The sequence below is a fragment of the Hipposideros armiger genome, unplaced genomic scaffold, assembly GCF_001890085.2.
Source record: "Hipposideros armiger isolate ML-2016 unplaced genomic scaffold, ASM189008v1 scaffold_102, whole genome shotgun sequence".
NCBI lineage: Eukaryota > Metazoa > Chordata > Mammalia > Chiroptera > Hipposideridae > Hipposideros > Hipposideros armiger.
In genome coordinates, this window is record NW_017731452.1 from 3850596 (window position 1) to 3871696 (window position 21101).

At 48.0% G+C, this 21101-nt stretch overlaps 1 protein-coding gene across 3 annotated transcripts; it reads left to right on the forward strand.

Moving 5' to 3' along the window:
• Positions 1 to 4322: 4322 nt before the first annotated feature.
• LOC109384794 (C-type lectin domain family 18 member A-like) lies at positions 4323 to 18899 on the forward strand. Of its 3 annotated transcripts, XM_019646419.1 has the most exons (13): positions 4323 to 4748; positions 4870 to 5105; positions 5769 to 5860; positions 7878 to 8117; positions 13155 to 13252; positions 13670 to 13791; positions 13942 to 14049; positions 14685 to 14777; positions 15150 to 15256; positions 15873 to 16002; positions 16289 to 16385; positions 17274 to 17365; positions 17887 to 18898. In XM_019646419.1, exons 2-13 carry the CDS (start codon positions 4967 to 4969, stop codon positions 17922 to 17924), a joined length of 1356 nt encoding a protein of 451 aa, XP_019501964.1. In that variant the 5' UTR covers positions 4323 to 4748; positions 4870 to 4966; the 3' UTR covers positions 17925 to 18898. The 3 variants fall into 3 exon arrangements, with proteins under 3 accessions (XP_019501964.1, XP_019501965.1, XP_019501966.1); XM_019646420.1 differs by lacking the exon at positions 4323 to 4748 and having other exon boundaries at positions 4757 to 5105; positions 7977 to 8117; positions 17887 to 18899; XM_019646421.1 differs by lacking the exon at positions 4323 to 4748 and having other exon boundaries at positions 4906 to 5105; positions 17887 to 18899.
• Positions 18900 to 21101: the final 2202 nt, after the last annotated feature.

The following is a 21101-nucleotide window of genomic DNA, read 5'->3' on the forward strand; positions in this document are numbered from 1 at the left end:
GCACCAACAGAAACGTCTTCCTTCTATTGATGTAGTTGTTCCCCTTCCCCTTCTCATAAATACCCATTGTTTTTGTCTCCTAATCGGAACACGTTTTGAGGTTCTGCCTGGATCAGTGCGTCCCAAATTCTTATTCTTATTGATATCAAATAAGTGCTTGTTGCCTCTCCCTCGAAAAGCCTTTTCATTTTTAGGTTATCAAATGAATTGGGAAGAATGGAGAGCAAAACCTCTGTTTGCTCATCTGTGAAATAAGGCTAAGGCTGTAGTGGCTTCAGTGATCAGAAGTGTTTCATTTATTGCCTTTGATCCTAGTAACTAACCAATAGGTGGCACTGTGGCACAAGAATTGAGGTTGCCTGGGTGCACAGGGGCCCCTCATTAGGAGCGCACTATGAAAGGATTAATGAGAAACTTAAATCAGACTAATAAAATTTCCCCCTGAGAGGTGATAACCCAACGTGACCCCTGTGGCACAGGACGGACTGAGAAGAGGCTCCTTTGGTGCAACCTTGAAAAAAGGGGTGTGCCCTTACCCTCCTGCTACGGTACCAAGTGTAAAGGATCTGTGGAGTTAGGGGCCCTCAGACACTTGGATCTGGGGCATCATTGGACTCAAGCCCCACAGACTCTGAGACGAAAGGGTTTGTCACAGTTGGCCTAGAGCATGACTTTGGAACTGACCCAGCCCTGGTCTGAATGCCAGCATTCAAGTGTTCACATATTCTCTGACTTGCAAGGTTAAGGTTTAGCTCTCACATCACACACACCCTCAATTCCCCCACTTGCCACCCATTTTTTTAACTTGGTTTTTATTTTCCTTTTTGGATTACATCATTATTATTTACATTGTTTAAGTTTATAAAAATTGTTCTTAGTTGAGCCTGTCATGCACTATAATCACATTTCTTTGTTCCTATTTTATTTTTAAAGATTTCCAATACACTGCCAAGTTACAAGAATTTTGCAGTGAACACCCAAACACCTAATGCTAGATTCTACTGTTTTACTGAACATCCTTTATCACATCTTTATTTATCTATTCATCCTTATATCCATTCATTAATCTATTTTGATTTTGGTACATTTCAGAGTACATTGTAGATATCAGTACACTTCATCGTAAATACTTATAATAGTTTTGGTTTTGGTATCGGTGTACTGCTGGGCTCATAAAATGAGTTGGTTTCCTATGTTTGCTTGTTTGTTTTTGAAGCAGCTTCATTGGAATATATCTTACATGCCATGAAATTTACCATGTCTATGTACAGTTGAATGATTTTTAATCAATTTATATATTTGTGCAACCATCACCACAATCCAAGTTTAGAACATTTTTATCACCACAAAAAATTCTCTCATGTATTTTTATAGTCAGTCCCTACTACCATCCTTAGCCCAAAACACTAATCTGCTTTCTGCCTCTAGAGATCTGCCTTTGTAGAAGTTTCATATAAATGGAATCATACAATATATCATCTTTTGTATCTGACTTTATTCACTTAGCTAAAGTGAATTTTCTATGGCTGCAATAACAAGGTTACCATAGACTGGGTGGCTTAACAGAATTTTATGTATTCACAGTTCTGGAGGCTAGATAGCCAAGATCAAGGTGTCAGCAGGATTGTTTTCTCCTGAGGGTCTCTATCCTAGGGTTATAAATGTCTATCTTCTCTCTTTGTCTTCACATGGACTTCCCTCTGTGTGTATGTGTCCTAATCTCTTTTTATAAAGGCAAAGACTCTATCTCCAAATGTAGTCACATTCTAAGATACTGGGATTAGTACTTCAAAATACAAACTTGGAGGGGGGTTGCAATTCAGCGCATAACAGGGGCCCTTTATTAGGATGAGAAATTTCCTTTCTGTTCCTAGTTTGTTGAGAATTTTCATAAGGAATAGGTTTGGGATTTTATCACCTGCTTTTTCTGTACTTAAGATGATCATGGGGGTTTTGTCCTTTGTTTTATGAATACAGTGCATTACATTAATTGATTTTTAAATGTTAAACCAACATTGCATTCCTGGACTAAAACCTACCTGGCCATGGCGTTTAATCCTTTTTATATGTTGCTAGATTAGGTTTGGTAATATTTCATTGAGGATTTTTGTGTCTATATATTCATGAGGGATATTGATCTATAGTTTTCTTATGATATCTTAGGCTTTGGCATCAGGATAATACTGACATTGCAGAATGAGTTGGGAAATGATCCTCCTCTTCTGCTTTCTGGAAAAGTTCATGTATGATTGGTATTATTCCTTCCTTAAATATTGGCTAGAATTCACCAGTGGAGCATTTTTCACCTAATCTTTTCTTCGAGGGAAAATTTTTAACCAGTAATTCAATTTCTTTTCTTGTGATAGGTCTACTCAGATTTTCTGTTTCTTCTTAAGTCAATTTTGGTAATTTGCCTTTCTAGGAATTTGTCTATTGTATGTACTTACATTGTCTGTTTTGTTGGCATAAAGTTTTACTTAATATTCCCTTACAATCTTTTTTATTTCCCTAGTATCAATTGTAATGATATCCCCTCTTTCTTTACTGATTTGGGTAATTTTGTCTTATCTTTCTTTTCAGGGTGTTCACTAACAGAAAATTTTAAGTTGTACAATCATGGTTATGGCAACTTTATTGATAATAAACAAAAGCTTCAAACAACCCAAATGTCTATCAATAGGAGAATGAACATATAATGAAATACTACCAGCAACAGAAAACAAGGACAACAAAAGCAACCTACTGATATAGGCAACAGCATGCATGAACCTCACAGACATTATGTGAAGCAAAGGAATCCAGGCCCCAAAGTGTGCATATTCTGAGTCTATTTATATGAAATTCAAAACAAATAAAGCTAACACATGCTGACAGAAATCAGAATAGGGTTTGCTTATTGGGGAAATTTGCTTTGCAAGAGAGGGGATACCCATTCTCAAAACTAACCCGACCACTCAGGAGGCTCCTATGAAAAGTCTGGACCCAAGAGGAAATGGCATATAAACCAAGGTGCAATGCCCTGGTGGAGGGGTCCAGCAGAGGTTGTCATCCCTGCTTTACGTCATTGGACCCTGAGGCCCAGGGGTGGAGGGACAGTCCCAGGGTCATACAGAGTGTCCGGGTTAGAACCTAGGCCCTTAGATGTCTGGTCTGGTGTTTTATCCACTCAGCTGCTCCTCTTCTATCTCCTGAAGCTGGGCTTGCCCTGACCTCCTCTTGAATTGAGCTAGGCCCCCAAATATATTTTCCTCCCACCTGTCCCAAGTACCTGGCACTGTGCTACATGGGAGAACTAGGCACTAGCCACGTTTATCTTCAAAGGCCAGGAACAGGAAATGGGTGTCTTTTGTTAACAGGATAGAGCTGGGCTGTGGAAATTGAACTCAGAAGGTCATGATGTGACTTATAGCAGATTTGCACTAGTGTCTGGGAAGGTGAAGACAGAGACCCTGGATTAGCTGGCGTGCACCCTGTGTTCACTGGGTGACCTTGGGCAAGTCCCGTAGACACACTGAGCCCGGCTTCCTCATCTATAAAATGGGGACCACATCTGCTACTGCACAGGGTTGTTGCCACAATTAAATGAACTCACATATGTGAACGTACTTTGTAAGCTCTACGGAAAAAAAGTCGCTATTATTAAGCATTGCTGGGATCCAGACGGGGTAAATTTGAGGTTGTCTGGTCATGTGTTTGAGGGAGAAGGAACTCCTGAGTCCCTGGGTATTGTGGGGGGACTCTCAATCCCAGGCCGGCTTAGGGGTCGTTATGCCTGGCCCTGTCTCCACTCCCCAGTGTCTACAATGATATCCATGTTCCATCCGTGTTTCCCCCAGAAAAAAAAGCCCACCTGCATCTTAGCAGAGTTTCCAGGGAGTTGACACCTGGCTCTGAGAGGATGCCAGCCCAAGAGTCAGGAGTCGCATAAACTCCAGAAGGAGAAAGCAGTTGCTTGCAAAGCTGCTGTGCTTTGGCATGGTGGAATAACATTTGACCTACCCGGAGGGGTATGTGGGCATTTGGCTGTGGCCTGCAGGACAGCCTTTTATTTTCTAAGAAATGTGAGCTGTGGTGCAGGCCTGCTTCAACTTATTCTAGTGAGATTGTGTCAGCCGTGACCAGGCCCTGAGCTTCACGACAGTTCACTGCCCCCCTATCTACACTGCTAGTTTGTCTAGAGGCCAACTTGTTCCCAGCAGGACTCAAGTCAGTCAAAGGCATCACGTGCTCTCCTCCCGCTTGCCTTGCCCTTTCCTGGTCCACAGTCACGTGGTGGCTGGGGCTCAGCCCCCCACACCGCCCAAACAGACTGCCCTACAGCACCCTTTTTCTCCCACAGGTGCAGTCCCAGCTCATTCCCCTATGAGCCCACAGCCCTAGCTCCCCCACCCACTGGTGGCACCTGTCTGGTGTGCAGTTACCACCTGCCCATGTTTAATTCATGGCTGGGGGTTGGGACCAGCTTCCCAGGAAATGAAAGAACTCCCCTGGGGTCTTGCCCAGTTCCAGCCCGCCAGCAAGGCACACAGCTGAGGCCCTAGCCTCCTGTCCAGACTTGGGGCTGGGAGTGGAAGCCGCTGATGGACCTGAAGGACACTGTTCCAGCCAGGGCACGGCCATCATTCGTTAATCCACAGCCCTGGAATGTCTGCGGGCCAATCAGCAGGGTCTCCAAGGGCTCCAGAAGGGCTCTAATAATCCTGCAATGATTAGCAGGGGCCACGGGGTCAGTGCGCACCACTTGGTCGGTAGGTTGGTTGTCGAAGGGGTGGCTGGGATTGGAGCTGCCTGTCTCTTTTCATGCCAGCCCAGATGGGAGGCCGTTTGGACACACTGATTACTCACCAACCTCCCCCTTTTGTCTGCCAGCCCAGCCTGACTCCTTGAGATTGTGAATAGCCCCGTCCAGCCTGGGCAGTGAGCTGGACGGCTGAGCCAGGCTGCTCCTGGATCGCCCAACAGGCCCATGCTCCGGCTGGAGCCCTCCTCTGGGCTGGGGGGCCACAGGCCTGGCCTCCTGCTTGTGCTCCTGGCTCTTCTTGGCATGGCCTGGGCAGAGATACGGCTGCTCCAGCTATGGGAGGGGCAGGCTCCAATGCCCGGAGGTAAGGGACCCTGGGTGAGGAAATTGGTGGAGGAGTTATGAGCCCTGCAGGGGGGCCCTAAGGGGCTTCTGGAAGCCAGTTTGAGGCCTGAGGCCTGGGCATGCTGGTGTGGTTAAAAGAGTAACCCTTAGACAGTCCAGGGGCCGAGATGGATGGAGGAGGCTGGGCTGGGGAGGAGGAAGAACGAAGGGGAGTGGGCCCAGGCTTGGGGGTCAAAGAGGAATACCAGCCAGGAGCCTGCAGCTGGGGCCCTAGGAGAGACTCAGTGGCTGAGGAGCCCCAGCCAGGGGGCTTCTGAAAGCCCAGGCAGGCCTCCTCCTCACACCCAACCCCAGCCCCCATGCCCTTCTATCACGGCCACCCCCAGCTCTAAGCCCAAGGGCTCCTTTACACCTCCGTCTCTCTCCCACCCCCCACTCTTCCCCACCATCCTTAGCCTCCCCCCATCTCTCTGCTCCAGGTTCTCCCACACACCCACCATCCTCCTGGCCCACCCTGGGGCCTTGCCCATCTCCAGCCCGCTTAGGTCTTGTTTCCTAAGGGCAGGGTTGCATTCTCATCTTGCCATGGTGACCCCCCCCCCCCCCCCCCCCCCCGCCATCACCCAGGGGACGGGCCCAGGACGCAATGCTAAGGCTGGCCTGACCTTGTCTCCCACCCCAGCCCTGAGCAGGAAGGAGAGTTTCCTGCTCCTCTCCCTGCACAACCGCCTGCGGAGCAGGGTGCACCCTCCTGCGGCCAACATGCAGAGAATGGTGAGTGCCCCCAGCCTGGGCTCACGGAAGGGGCAGCTGGAGGGACAGGCCTGAAAAGGGCTGAGGAGGGCATGCTAGCACTTCTATCTGGGCAGGGCAGAAGGGGCAGTCAGCCACCTTGCTCACCACGGGGACCGGGCCTGGTTGCTAGGGGCTCTGCAGCTTCCTGCTCCCCAGAAGGGCAGTCCTTTGGCCTTTCCTCACATCCCATCCCGTTGCCCTGGAGACCAGGAGGCATGGAAGGAACTGAGAAGGAAAGAGGAGCTTCACAAAGGGGTCCCAGTGGGATGGGGGGGCTGGGGACCGGGAGGAAGGGAGAAACATCCTGCTTGGGGGAGGGGGCTTATGTGGGACCAGGACCCAGTGCTTCAGGGGACTAGGAGGGGGCCTCTCCAAGTTCCCTGTTCATTCACTGGGGGCCAGGGTAGGGCTTCCCATCACCTCAGATTGGGGCTGCAAGTTTGGAGGTGTCATCCTGAGGCCCAGGGACGCTGCCCCTATAGTGTGGGACCCCAGGTACCACCGCCAATGTTAACAGGCCAGAGAGTGAGGGCGGGACAGGGTGGTGGCCGGCAGGGTTCCCCATGGCTGCCTCCCACAAACTCCTCCTAGGCTGGCTGAGCAGTGGTGACCTTGAGAGCTCCCGGGTCAGTTTCCCAGGAGGTGGGGGAGGGGCGGGCAGACAGGAGGGGGTCACTACTTCCCCTTCCCCTGCTCTGCAGTGGCTCTGCCCTTCCTTCAGGCCCAGGTCCTGGCTCCCACTCCCCTCTCCCCACACTCTCAGCCTTAACACCTGGTGTGGGGGCACTCTTGATCAGCTGGTCAGCAGTTTCTACCCTTTTCATGTCCTTTTTTGGCAGTCTTAGAAAACAGCGTTTCACAAAAGGTGCAAGCTGGAGTCCCCATTCAGTCTCCCTCACACCTCTGGCTTTGGCCCTAGGCACCCCAGTGGGCTTCTAGGGCTTTTACCCAGTGGAGGCTGAGGCCCTGGGGGGTTGTGGGGCTGCTGGCAGCACAGCTGCTCTGGCTTCTGCCCTCATTAGCAGCTAAATCACCCCAACCCCCTGGCCAGGGCCTGCTGTGAGTCAGGCCCTGAGCATAGCACTCTCCTCCCTGCATCCATGTAATCCTATCGATTTAATCCTCACGAGAATCTTAGCCTAAGTACCTTATTGTCCCCATTTTACAGATGAGGGTGTGAGTATGAGTCACATAGATTAGGAGAATGCTGACACAACTAGAAGTGGCTAGGCTGGACCAGGGCAAGGCGATGGGGGTGCACCATTATCCTGACTGCTGAGCCCCTCATTTCAGAGGAGGGTGGTAAGGGGAGGTCAGCTGGTGCATGGGTGGGGAGAGCAGATTAGATCTGCTCCAGAGAGCTGTGCTCACTGGGACCAAAGCACTGAGACCCAGGAAACCTCTAATGATCCTGTTCCCCTGTTGATGCCCTACACACTCCAAGGCCAGGGTGGGAGAATAGGACATAGGGGCATGGCGTTTGGCATCTCAGAAGAGAAACCAGGTGGGAGCAGCCCAGATGATAATGGCCAGGGGGCAGGTGTGCCTAACGGCAAACACAGAACCAGTGTAAAAGGCTTGGGCACTGCCCAGGGCTAACATTACCAGGTGGGAAAAATTATTGCAGAAGCCCATCCCATTGCCTGGGTTGGCACTGCTCCCTCAGGAACACCTGTCCCTCGCAGAGTGGTAGTGCCGTGGTCAGGGTCTAAGTGTACCCACGCAGGAGTCAGGAGGATGGAGGCTCACAGTCCTGGGTGGAGGTGGGCTCTGGGTTAGGGGTCCAGCATACCTTGGAGAGCGCCGAGCAGATCCTGTCTGACCTTCCCTGGCCCCAGTGAAGTGGGTAAAACCCACTCAGAGTGGCCAGGCAGCCATACAGGACCTCTGGCAGCCAAACAGCGCTCTCTTCTCTGCAGGACTGGGCACCCCGGGATGTGTGGGAGGCAGGCAAGGGAGGGCCCCCTGCTGATGTTTCTGTTTGTGCTACTCCCAGGACTGGAATGAGAGCCTGGCCCGACAGGCTCAGGCCAGGGCGGCCCTCTGTGGCGCCCCAGCCCCAGTCTTGGTGTCCATCCACCGGGCCACTCCACAGGTGGGCTGGAATGTGCAGCTGCTGCCCACGGGCTCAGCATCCTTCCTCCACGTGGTGGGCCTGTGGTTTGCAGAGGGCCAGCGGTACAACCATGAGGCAGCCGAGTGTGCCCACAACGCCACCTGCACCCACTATACTCAGGTGAGGCCAGGGTACCAGCTCTGAGGCCCCCGTGCTGCTGGGGTTGGCTCAGAAGGGCTACAGTTTGTCCTAAAATCAGGGGTTGTTTTTGTTCCAATTTGTGTAGTTTTACTCTTTTCAGCTTTTAATATGAAATATTTCAAACATAAGTCAAATAATGGACTCCCGCTTACCCTCTGCTTAGATTTAGAAAATGTTAACGTATTTGTTTCTCATCTCTTTAAAACACAACATCTAAACTCAACGCTAGCCCTACTCCTGCCCTTTCCTCTGTCCCTCCCCAGAGGTAACCTTCCTGAAGCATGATCACTCCCAAGCATGTTTCCTTTGTTCTGTTTTGTTTTTTCTATATACTTGGCATTGTTTAGGTGCTAGGGGACAGCACTGAAAAGCACAGGCAAAATCTCAAGTGTGTTTTCAGACCTTTACTACACGTGTGACTATTTTTTTTCCTCTTTCTACTTGTACAGGTGGGTTGTGTGTTATTAAATCCTACATAAGTGCTCTGTTTGTCTCCTTTTGCATTTGTGTTTTCACTCCAGAACCACACTTTTAAGATTTATTTCCATCGATCCAGATATCAAGGGGTGATTCACTATGAACAAACTGCACTTTACAGGCATCTAGGTTATTTTTACTTTTTTACTATTACAAGCCATACCTCAATGCACCTATCTTATTTCTGATCTTCTTGTACCTATGTATGCAGAGCTTCACTAGGACACACTTGGAAGGGGAATTGCTGGGTCATAGAGGACATGCATCTACAATCTTGCCAAAGTGATCACGCCAACTGTACTCCCACCCACAAACCCCGCTTACTCGGCATTGTCAGGCTCCTTAATTTTGGCCCACTCAAGGCTATGAAATTCTACCTCGTTCTATTTTTAATTTGCATTTTCCTGATTACCTGGGAAACTGAACATATTTATGTTCTGTTATGTGCCTGTTCATATCCCTTGCCCATTTTTACAATGGGCTGCCTCTTTTCCTTCTTAATTTGGAAGCATCTTTCTATATTTTTTATACATTATTGTTGGTCATCTGGCTTTCAAATACCTTTTCTAGCAGGTGGCTTGTATTTTTTTCTTTGTTTATGTTACCTTTCATGAATAGAAGATTTTAATATGAAAATCTTCATTTTCTCAGTTTTTTGCTTTATAGTTCATTCGTTTATTGCATCATTTTTAAAGAAATCCTTTCTACTCTTACATCAGAAAGATATTCTTTCTACATTTTCTTCCAAAGTTTAAGTGTTTTCCTGTTTCATGTTGAAGTCATTAAGCCACCTGGAAGTTTTTGTGCATGTCATGACATCGGATTTAATTTTATCTTTTTCCTCATGGGCAGCTTTTACTGAGTGCTGAAATCTTTCCCTCACTGACTTGTAATGCCACCTTAGTCATATACCAAGCTCACAGATCCACATAGGTCTGATGCTGAGTTCTCTGTTTTATTCTGTTGGTCTTTTTATTTATCCTGCATAAATTATGTTTTAATTATGACTTTATAAAAAAATTTGACAGGAAATCCCCCATATATTTATTATTCAAAAATTTCTTGGCTATTCTTGGCTCCTGATTCTTTCTATAAATTTAATAAATAGCGTTTATTAGGTTACAGACATTTCTTTCTCATCTAAGTTTGTTAACGATTTTAAAAATCATGAATAGGTCTTGCATTTCATCAAATGCTTTTTCAGCATCTATTGAAATAATCATATGGTTTTTTCCTTAACCTTTAAAGTGATGAAATACATGAATAATTTTTTTGTGTGTGTACAAAATTGGTATATGACACTAGATCTCCCTGGTAATATATTTTTAAAGTTTTATTATAGAAAATTTCAAACATATACAAAGTGGTCAGGATGCTATAATGAACTCCCATATAACCATTACCCAGCTTCAATAATTATCAACTCATCGTTTTACGGCTTATCTTGTTTCATCTATATCCTTACCTATTTCCTTCTCCTCTTATATTATTTTTAAGCAAATTTCAGACATTATATACACCTTTATCCATAAATAAGTATGTCTCTCTAAAAGGTGGGTTTTTTTTTAAAAAAACAATCACAATACCAACACACACACACACACACACACACACACGTATATCTATTTGGTCCACTAATTTTTTTATTAGTTTCAGTTGTACAAAACAATGTAATAGTTAGACATTTACACCCCTCACAAAGTGATACCCCCCCAATCAATTACCCCTCTGACATCGTATATAGCTGTTATAATTCCTTTGACTCTAGTCCCTATGCTGTACTCCATATCCCATATATGTATTAAATTGTAGTTGACATTCAATATTATTCAGCTTCAGTGGTCAGGCATCTACACTGTCCATGAAGTGGTCTCCCTAATTAGACAAGTGCCCATCTGACACCCTACAAAAATTCATATATATATTTTTAAATGTTAACTCTTCCTTGCCTTCCTACAGGGCTGTAATTTATCTATGCACCGTATGTTATGATAGTTATTCAAATGCTAAAACACGTACTGGTAAACAGTCACTGCCCCAAGTTCCCAGAATGCACCTGGCCTAGCCTCTTCCCTGGGACTCCTTGGATTTCTCCTCCTATGATCTAGAACCAAAGGGGGAATGCCCAGGCACAGCAGTGGGTCTCCAGGATCCTGCTCAAGCCCAACATCTCTTCTGATTGGCAAGTGCCTATGCCTACTGGTTATTAAATACTTTGAGTATCTGCCAGCTTGGCATGTCATGTGATATAAAATAATGTGTGTGTGTGTGTATGTGTGTGTGTGTGTGTGTGTGTGTTGTCTTTCATTTTTAACTCATTGCTGGATTTGGTTTGCTAAATATTATTTGAAAACTGTCTTCTGATTTTTCTCCTCATACTGCCCTTATCTGGGTTATAACAATGCCATCCTGACGTCATAAAATGACTGGGAAGCTTTGCCTCATTTTCTATTTCCTGGAATAGTTTCTATAATATTTGCCATAACTGTCCTGTAAAACTATTTGGATCTTGTTCTATTTTTTGGTTGTTTTGTGTATGTAAGTGTATGTATGCGTGGATTTTTAACTACTGATTTAACTTCTAGAAATGATTGAAATCATTTCAGATTTTATTTCTTCTTGAGAGAGTTTTGCCAAATTCTGTTTTCTAGGAAATCGTCCATTTTATGTTTCCCAATTTATTGGTCATAATTGTTCTTTTTTCAAAATTTGTTGCAAAGTTTAGTTTATGAGTTAGTTATAAATAGAATAGCCCATTCATTATCTTGACTTTTAGAACTCTTAGTCTTTCAGATTCTAAAAAATAAATTGGTAATGGGAAAAAAATGAGTTGGTGGCTTGCTATTCATCGACATTCAGTTACAAATGTAATCCAAGCTCCTTGAGTCTATACAATAAAATGACAGATTGTGATAGTGAGAAAAATTAAAGTCAAACTTCATAATTGTTCATTATTTAACAGAGACTTAAAACTATAATTAAACATAGATTTAAAAAGTATTTACTGTGTCTATAGCTAATGTCCTTTTAAAATTCCCAACTTTATTTGTGCCTTCTCTTTTTATGCTTTACCAATTTTCCCAGAGGTTTGTTTATTTTAAGAAATCAGTTTTTTGTTTGTTTTCATTCTTTTTTCTTATTATTAATTTCTGCTCTTATTTTTATTATTTTCTGTCTTCTATTTTATTTGTTTTACTCTATTATTCTTTTTATAGTCTTGATATGGGTTCTTAGCTCATTAATTTTTAAGTCTTTTTTCGTTTTTGCTATATGCATTTAAAACTACAGATTTCCCTCTAAACTTTGTTAGCTGCATCCCATAAGTTTTGATATTTAGTGTTTTCATTGTCATTTAGGTCTAAGTGTTTTCTATTTTCTATCATGATGTTGTCTTTGAATTTGAAGAGTATATTTAAATTTCCAAACTATGCTTTCTTCTTCACCTACTTCTAAATTCTAGAGTGAGTTTTATTACATTGAATCTATAGAATGTGGCCTGTAGGATACTGGTTCTTTGATATTTGATGAATCTTGCTTTGTGGTTTAGTGAGGGGCCAATGTATGCAAGCATTCCATGCATTCCTAAAAAAAATGTATTCTTTAATCGTTGGATACATATGTATGACCACATGTTCATCTTTCCCTGTCTCATGCTTGTCATTTTTAGTGACTACCAGAGTTTGCTTAGCTCTGTGTTTTGACCATTTCAAGCTGTCACTGATTCTAAAACATTAAATCTAAGTTTTGAATACTGTTAAAGACCTGCATCCATTAGCTTTTGCTACAAGACACACTACCCCCACACTTAGCATCTTACAATTCTGCAGGTCAGCAATTTGGGTTGGGATTAGCTGGGAGGTTCTTCTGGTCTTGGCTGGACCCACTCATGCAACTGCAATCAGCTGCTGGGTTGGCCAGAAGCTGGCTGTCTAGAATGGCCTCAACTGGCTCATCTATTCCCTTGGAGGTCTTTCAGTCTCCAGTAGTCTTGTTCATGTGGTGGCTTGAGCATGGTTTTATGTGAGTGAGTAGAAATTGCAAGGTCTCCTGAGGCCTAGGTTCAAAACTGGTTCAATACCAACTCTGCTGCAGTCTGTCGGCCAGTGCAAGCCAAAGGGCCAGCCAGATTCAAGATGTGGGAGGATCTTTCTAGTGATGCAAAAAACTGCAAAGCCACATTTAAGAGGACACTATGGAGAGAAGTGTGGCCATTTTTGCAATGTTACAAGGCCTTTCATGTCCAAGTATTTCTTTTGCTGTTCTCCACCACCCACCCACAATCTCTCCTCCCTGAAGGGAGGAGATCTTGCTGATCCTTACCCCCACCACTCCCTTCCACCAAGGAAGTCTTCCTAGACTATTCCCACCCATCCTTATAACCCTTCCCAGTACAGCTGCTGCTCCCGAGGCCCTAGGGAGCCTGGTTTGGGGCCAAAGCTGTGTCATCCCTCCCCAGGCAAGTACCACCTGTGCTGCTGGCCCCCAGATTGGGAATTTGGGTGGCCCAATAGGATTCCTGAGCCACTGTGTCTCCCACAGCTCGTGTGGGCCACCTCAAGCCAGCTGGGCTGTGGGCGACATCCCTGCTCTGGGGACCAGGCTGGGATGGAAGCCTTTGTCTGTGCCTATTCTCCTGGGTAAGTCCCCGCCACTGCTGGGCTGTAGGGATTGGAGGTGGAACACTTTCACCCAGGTTGTGACGCCCGCCCGCCCACCCTCTCACCCTTTTTTTTTTTGTCTGCACCCTTGATGGGAGAGGGAAGAAGGGGGATGGGGAGAGGGTGCAGAGGTGACAGCACCCACAATTCTGGCCATGTGAAACATGGCGTTTTCTCAGATGCTCTTTCCTGAAAGCACTACCAGCTTTCAAGGAATTTGCCCTGTATTCATTTGGGGGTCTTTTCTTTCCTAGGAAATCTCTCAGTCTCACCCAGCTCCCTGATTCTCTGGTTGGGCCATAAGGAGCTAAATGGGCTGGTGGGGCAGGCAGCAAGGCCTGCCCCTGCCTTGCCCAAGGCCAGGTCATTCCAGCCCTCTGGTGCTTGCTCTCACAGAGGCAACTGGGAGGTCAATGGGAAGACAATTGTCCCGTATAAGAAGGGAGCCTGGTGTTCACTCTGCACGGCCAGCGTCTCAGGCTGCTTCAAAGCCTGGGACCACGCAGGGGGGCTCTGTGGTAAGTGCCCACCCTACCTCCTGCTGGGGCAGCGGGTATATGAGAGCTTGATCTGGTGATCCTAGAGGAGAGTGGCAGCATCCTGAGGGCTGTCACAGGAAGGCACTGCTTGGAGGAGACACTGTCAGAGTTCCCTCCTTATCCGATCAGAGGTCCCCAGGAACCCATGCCGCATGAGCTGCCGGAACCACGGACATCTCAATGTCAGCACCTGCCACTGCCACTGTTCCCCTGGCTACACGGGCAGATACTGCCAAGGTGAGGGGCACCTGGAGTTCCAGGTCACGACAGCCCAGGGGACCTAGCAAGTGGAGTCTAGGCCCAGCTTACATGCAGGTAGTCTCCAGAGGATGAGGAGGGGCTGAGCCCAATGCGCACACACACACACACACACACACACACACACACACACACACAAAGTGAGTTTTGAGGGAGTCTCATGGGTGTTAGGGGGTGCTCTCTGTGTAGTTGCTGCTCTGTACATGGCATACAATCATTCAACAAGTATTCATTGAGCACCAACTGTCTGCCAGACCCTGAGCTATGCAGGGGATTCAAAGTGGTATTAGATGTGGCCCTGTAGCTATGGGGTGGTAGAAGAAAGACAGAATTAGGATCTAGAAGTAGATTCTTTTCCCACCGTCCTCCCTCCCCAGCTCTGTTACCATGGGCAAGTCACCTTCCAAACCCCAATATGCTTCTCTCTACAAGATCAAACCAAAGACGCCAAGTGGGACAGAGGTTGGGAGCCCTGTGTGTTCCATCACTGGGGAGGAGGGGTGCTCTCTCTGTGGTTGGCCAGTCCCTGCATGCATGTCTGCAGCCTGTGAGGGGCAGAATGGGGTTCAGGAACTGCTGGCTGATCACTGTCCCCTCTTGCCCCATCCTGGCAGTGCGGTGCAGCGTGCAGTGTGTGCATGGCCGGTTCCGGGAAGAGGAGTGCTCCTGTGTCTGTGACGTCGGCTACGGGGGAGCCCAGTGTGCCAGTGAGTCCTGACCCAAAGCCTCGATGAGTCAGGCCCCTCCCAGGACCCCTTTGATGGCGCGCTGGATCAGGGTGGGACCAGCTCACAGTAGCCCACTGTGCACCTCTCTTCCCAATTTCCTGTTCAGTGACATCACATTGATAGCTTGAAATGGGCCATGGTGGCATTTACACCACAGAAACTGGCAAATGCTACAAATCAAAGATCTGTTTTTGAAAGAGAGCTGGTTGTTACACATTTACTAGCACACCACTGACCCCACCCACTCTCCAGCTTGGAGCGGGTAGCACCTTGAGCTCAGCTCCCTGGCAGGGCAGGAGGGGTCATGATTCTGAGGTCGCCCCACACAAACTCAGGCTCCCCTCTCCCTAGCCAAGGTACACTTTCCCTTCCACACCTGTGACCTGAGGATTGATGGAGACTGCTTCATGGTGTCTTCGGAGGCAGACACATATTACGGAGCCAAGATGAAATGCCAGGTGACAGTTGACCCCTGCCTTCCCAGGGACCTCCCTAGGTTCTCAAACAAGATTCTTAATGGAGGGACCCTGGACTAAGAGAATGTTCCTTCAATGCCTCCAGACCTGATTCTCATTAACAAAAAGTAGAGGTCCACTCAGAGGCCCATGGAAGCCAAGAGGTCATTTAATGAGCTGAGGGCCCAAGAAAGAGGCCCCTCCCAACCCCCACCTAAGGAGCCATCTTGACTCAGATCCAGCTGCGGACTGACGGCAGGGATACAAGTTCAGGGAGGCCAGAGCTCAGGATTTTTCAGGAGAACCAGAAACCTAGATTTTCATTAGCATCTCTGGATTTATTAATGTTGGCAACGAATTTAAATGTATTTAAGACACTGAGCAGATGAAACAAAGCTTTCCCATGGTGGGACCCTGCCAGTCTGTGCACACAGAGAGAAGGTGCAAGCACGGAAGAGGGAGGGGGATCCCTTCTCTAAAACGCAGGAGGCTGTGGTGGGGTGGTGATGACAGCCCAGCCAGCACACATATTTGCTATCTATGGCCGTGGTGGGGTGGCAGGAAGGGCTGATCTGAGTCTGGGGCCCCACCGGAATGACCCAGAGTGGGGGGGTTTCAGGGAAAAGGTGGGGTCCTAGCCCAGATCGAGAGCCAGAAAGTACAGGACATCCTCGCCTTCTACCTGGGCCGCCTGGAGACCACCAACGAGGTGACCGACAGTGACTTTGAGACCAGGAATTTCTGGATCGGTGAGTATCAGGGCTGGGATGCCCCACAATGCTCCAGGAATCTGGGCCCTGGAAACCCAGAGTACCCACCAGCAAATAGTAAGGGTGTGGCAAAGGTTTGGAGACCAGAATGGGGCCAGTAGTCAGGCTGGCAAACCCCTTCCCTGGGAAGAAGAGAGCTGAAGGGATGAAGTACCACCAGAGGGATACTGGAAGAGCTGGGATGGAGTTTAAGGGCTGGGGCAAGACAGGGCTCAGGACCCTCCTCTCTCGGGCCACGAAGCCAACTTTGGCTATTGCGGCCCAGGGCTCACCTATAAGACCACTAAGGACTCCTTCCGCTGGACCACCGGAGAGTACCAGTCCTTCACCAGTTTTGCCTTCGGGCAGCCTGACAACCAGGGGTGAGTCTGGGGTGCTCTCCCTCCCCTGGGTCCTCCTACTCGCTGAGCCTTCAGACACCTGGCCGAGACCTCTGAGGGTCTGAGCCTCACCTGATACCCAGGTGCCCAGGAAGTCAGGGCACAGCTGGGTGTGGGCACAGTGCTGAGGTGAGGCACAACCCAGGCCTCCAGGGGTTCACATAAAAGAGAGAGAACCCAAGAAGGCTTCATCCATCTACCCATCCCATAGTCCCCTCCAACCATTATCCATCTCCCCCTACTACACCCCTCTGCCTGTATCAATACACTCATTCCTTAATTCTTTAGCTACCCACCCACCTGTATCTGTTCACACAATATCCACCCACCAGCCAGCCTGTACCGAGGACCTTCTGGTTATGTGGCTCTGCCCTGGTCTTCAAAGCCTGGGAATGCCCAGGCAGGGGTGGCAGGGGTGGAGGTGGTCAGGTCGTGTGGCCACTGAGGGCTCCAAATGTCTCGCCCAACCCCCCTTTGACCTTCTTGATGGCAGCCAGGCCTCTACCCCTGGCCCATCACCTAGAGGAAATCTGCATGGTTGGGCTCCCAGGCACACCTTCTTCCTGCTGGGAGGGAGGACATAGGCCTGTCTGTTCCAGGTCCCCTCCTCATCCCTCCATTGGCTGGTGTGGCTGAGTGCTAGGAGTGGGTAGATGGAGTCGCTACCCCCACTCAGGGGTGTGCAGCGACCTCCCAGCTTCTCTGGGAAGAAGTACAGTGGCCTGGGAGCAGGAATGGGAGCTTGGGGTTGGGTCTGTCTCCCAGAAGCCCCGTATACAGATGTGGCACTGAAGTGTCTTAGATGCAGGTGGCCTGCTGGGGAGAAGGGTTTAAGCCTCTCCCAGACTCTTAATGTCATTTCTCCAGCAGGTTTGGCAACTGCGTGGAGCTGCAGGCATCAGCCGCCTTCAATTGGAATGACCAACGCTGTAAAACCCGAAACCGTTATATCTGTCAGTTTGGTGAGGGCCCTCTCATGGCTCCCCTTCTGTGGTCCCTGTCCCCTGAGGTAAATGCTGGCCCAATCCAGGCTGCTAGGATATCCAGATCACAGGCCTAGACTGTGTCTGAGCACTCAGGGCCATCGAGACTGTCCTGCTAAAGAGGTGCACCTGTGAGGCCCGGGGGGGGGGGGGGGGGGAGATGAGCCCAGTTTCACATAGCACGTCCACACAGTGGCAGGACTGGAGGTATAGCCTGGCTGGGCTTTCTCCAAGGTCCCTTTCCTCCTGTCACTAATGCCGCTATTTGGAAAACTGTTGAGTTCCTCAGTGTTACCTGATTCCCTAGAGCCCAGGAAACTCTGGTGGGGGCAGAGGTGAAACCTGGCCCAGAACAGGCTCCCGGCAGCACCTGCTGGAAGGGTCTGGAGCTCCACGTGGAACCATGGCCTTGGGTACTTCTGTACTAAGTGCAGCAGAGTCCCCATCCCAGGACTGCCTGGGCTGTCATCAACCCTCACTCTGTTCCACTTCCTTCCCAGCTCAGGAGCACATTTCCCGATGGGACCCAGGGCCCTGAGGCTCGGCCATGCCTCTGCCTTGCCAGCGCCTGGGCGCACCAGCCCTGCTTACCTGTCTGCCTACCTGTTCGGAACAAGGACCAGGCCAGGACCGCAAGCCCCAAATCCAAAGAGGTCTCAGACCTTGCAGGAAATGGGGCAGGGGGTTCAAGTAAGGCCAATAGGGAGCCTGACATAGGGGGAGGAGCCTAGGGCCGCTCAGCCTGTTTTTGATTGGAAGATGGGCCTCAATTAGGTGCTAAAGCAAGGGCCAGGGCCAATGATCAGAAGAGAACCCTTCTCGCTGCCCAGGATGCACCCCACAAAAGATTAAACTAAGTTATGAATCAGCCAAACTTGTGAATGCATGTTTTGAAGGAGAATTCCAATGAGCCAGAATGACCCTGAAAGACCAGAGAGCGCCTGAGACTCCACTGCCATTGCCTCCTGCCCACCCCAGTCCCTTCCCTGCTCACCCACATAACCCAGGACACCTTCTAGAAATTTCCAGGCCCCTAGTCCCTGAATAACGTGTAGATTTAGAAGCCTCATGTGCATCCCCAATTTCCTGCTCCAGCTCCTCTCGTCACTGCCTCTGTTGGCTTTGTTTCTGTTCACACTCTCTCCCTTTGCTCATTATGCCTGCTCCACGTGTTTCTTCTTTATTTATGATGATCTAAACTGGGGTCTGTGGTGGCCCCATCCCCCTTCTTTCCGGCAGTGAGAGAGTAGACCCCGGCAGGTAAAAGGCTGGGAGGTGCTATCATTGGTGTCCAGAGTGCACGATGGCCCTCTTGCACACGGCTATGTGTTTACATCGAGGTGCTTTGCTAATTGGAAGTAGAAGTATGGCCTGGGACCATGGAATGGGGAGAAGCGTATCAGTCACAACTCTTAGTTGCAACCCAATAGAAACAGCTCTGGCTAATCATGGCATAAAACAAATTTATCAAAAGGACAATGATTTAAAAATGGACAAAGGACTTGAATAGACAGTTCTCCAAAGATGATATACAAAATGACCAACAAGCACATGAAAAACATGTTCAACATCACTAGTCATTAGGAAATCCAAACCAAATCCACAATGAGATACCACTTCACCCATTAGGATGGCTGTTATCAAAGAAACAGACAACAAGGCTTGGTGACGATGTGGACCAGCTGGAGCCCTCATACACTGCTGCTGGGAGTGTAAAATGGTGCGGCCACTGTGAAAAACAGTTTGGCGATTCCTCAAACGGTTAAACACAATTACTATATGACCCAGCAATTCCACACCTAGGTATGTAACCAAGAGAATTGAAAACAAGTACTCAAATCCTTATACACAAAGTTCATTTCAGCATTATTCATAGTAGCCAGAAGGTAGAAAAAATCCAAATGTCCACCAGTGCATACACAAATTGTGGTGTGTACATATAATGACATATTATCCAGCTACTAAAAGAAATGAAGTACCGATACATACTATCAATACAAGGTGTATCAACCTTGAAAACGCTATTTTAAGCAAGAGACGCTAGTTTTCCATTTATATGAAATATTCAGAATAGGTAAATCCATAGAAACAAAACAGATTGGTGGTTGTCAGAGGTGGCAGGAGAATGTGAAACTGCTTAATGGATATAGGTTTTATTTTGGAATGATGAAAATGTTGTAGGACTTAAAGGTGGAACTTAGATAAATCACATTATAAAAGTACTAAATGTAACCGTCTTGACTGATTTCATGTTATGAAAATTTCATCTTAATTTTTAAAAAAAAGAACAATGGCTGGTCACAGGATCCTGGGGCGGGTCAGAGCCAGGTTGGAGGCCAAAATGGCCAGAAATAGTGGTCCAAATTCTTCTGCAAAGCCAGTCTGGATAGACTCCCGTGTCACTGCTTCCAGGCATGGGAACTACAGTGCATGCTCCAGCAGCAGCGACCCTGGAGCCACCTTTGTGACAACCCCACCTCTGCTGTGGCAGCTAAGGCTGGCAGTCCAGTGCCCTCCTGAGCCTGAAACACCCCAGGCCCCAGATTCCCATTCAGCCGCAGCCTCTCTGGGCAGTATTCCTGGTGCTACCGCACATCCCTCATCAATGTATTTCTCAATGCTGTGGCGAAGGACACGCCTTTGGCGACATCTCAGTTTTTGGGGGGGCGGGGAGTGGCAGTAAGCAGGTCCTACCTGAAAAGTCCATTGCAACCTTCTCATCTGGAGGCAAGGCAGCATAATGCTGTGGTTCTCCATGCCGGTCCGCATCACCTAGGAACGTGTTAGAAAAGCAAATTCTCAGCTGCCCCAAATCTATACTTTTGTCCCTGGGAAACTCTGGAAATGAGGTGGGCTCTCTGGGTTTTAACAAGACCAGCTACTTCAAATGCAGGCTCTCAGGTTCGAGAACCACTGGCAGAGGCAGAGTTTGAGTCTAAAGTCAGACCACTTGAATGTGAGGCCATGCTCTGCCACTTAATAACTGTGTGACTTTGGGGAAGTTATGTAACATCAAGGGGGACCAGTTGTCCCAGTTTGCCTGGAACTGTCCCAGTTTTAGCACTCAGAGTCCCACGTGCTGGGAAACCCTTCTGCCCCAGGCAAATTGAAACAGTTGGTCACCCTAAAAACATCTTTCTGCCTCATCGTCTGTAAAATAGGGATACTAAAATGAGTTAGTACATTAAAGTGTTTGGAATGGTGCCTGGTGAGTCTGGTAAACACGGGGTGAATGTTAGCTCAGCTGAGCTTGTGCCCTAATTTTTTTATTCCTTCATCAACATTATACCATCTAAGCCTCATTTGTTAACTAAATAATTTTTTTTTAAAGATTTTTATTGGGTAATTGGGAGGATGGGAACAATGCTGGGGAATTGGGGGAAGGGGAACAGACAAGTTGCTGTCGTTTTGTTCTTCAGTCTAGTTGTGGAGGACGTTGCTTCACTGGCCCAAGTTGGCACCATCATTGCGCTCTTCCCAGGCGAGGCAGATCAGTCACCAGCTTCTGGATGGCCTCTCATGCTGGCTACACACGGTAGCCCTACGCTGTTACCAGAGACTCACAGCAGCCCAGCTCCAGGTTGAGCTGTTGTTCAGCATCTTAGCTGTAGAGGGCAGTGTCACTGGCCCTCATATGTGGGATCCGAACCGGGGCCCTCTGGCGTCCCAAGCCAGCTCTTAACCAACCCGCCACTCAGCAGGCCCAATAAATACA

Bases quoted from the DNA above. Each gene is read 5' to 3' on its own strand.
- LOC109384794 (XM_019646419.1), top strand. From the start codon at position 4,967: ATGCTCCGGCTGGAGCCCTCCTCTGGGCTGGGGGGCCACAGGCCTGGC. The intron at 14,050-14,684 runs GTGAGGGGCACC...CCATCCTGGCAG, and splicing joins CACGGGCAGATACTGCCAAG to TGCGGTGCAGCGTGCAGTGT. The intron at 15,257-15,872 runs GTGACAGTTGAC...GGGGGGTTTCAG, and splicing joins GAGCCAAGATGAAATGCCAG to GGAAAAGGTGGGGTCCTAGC.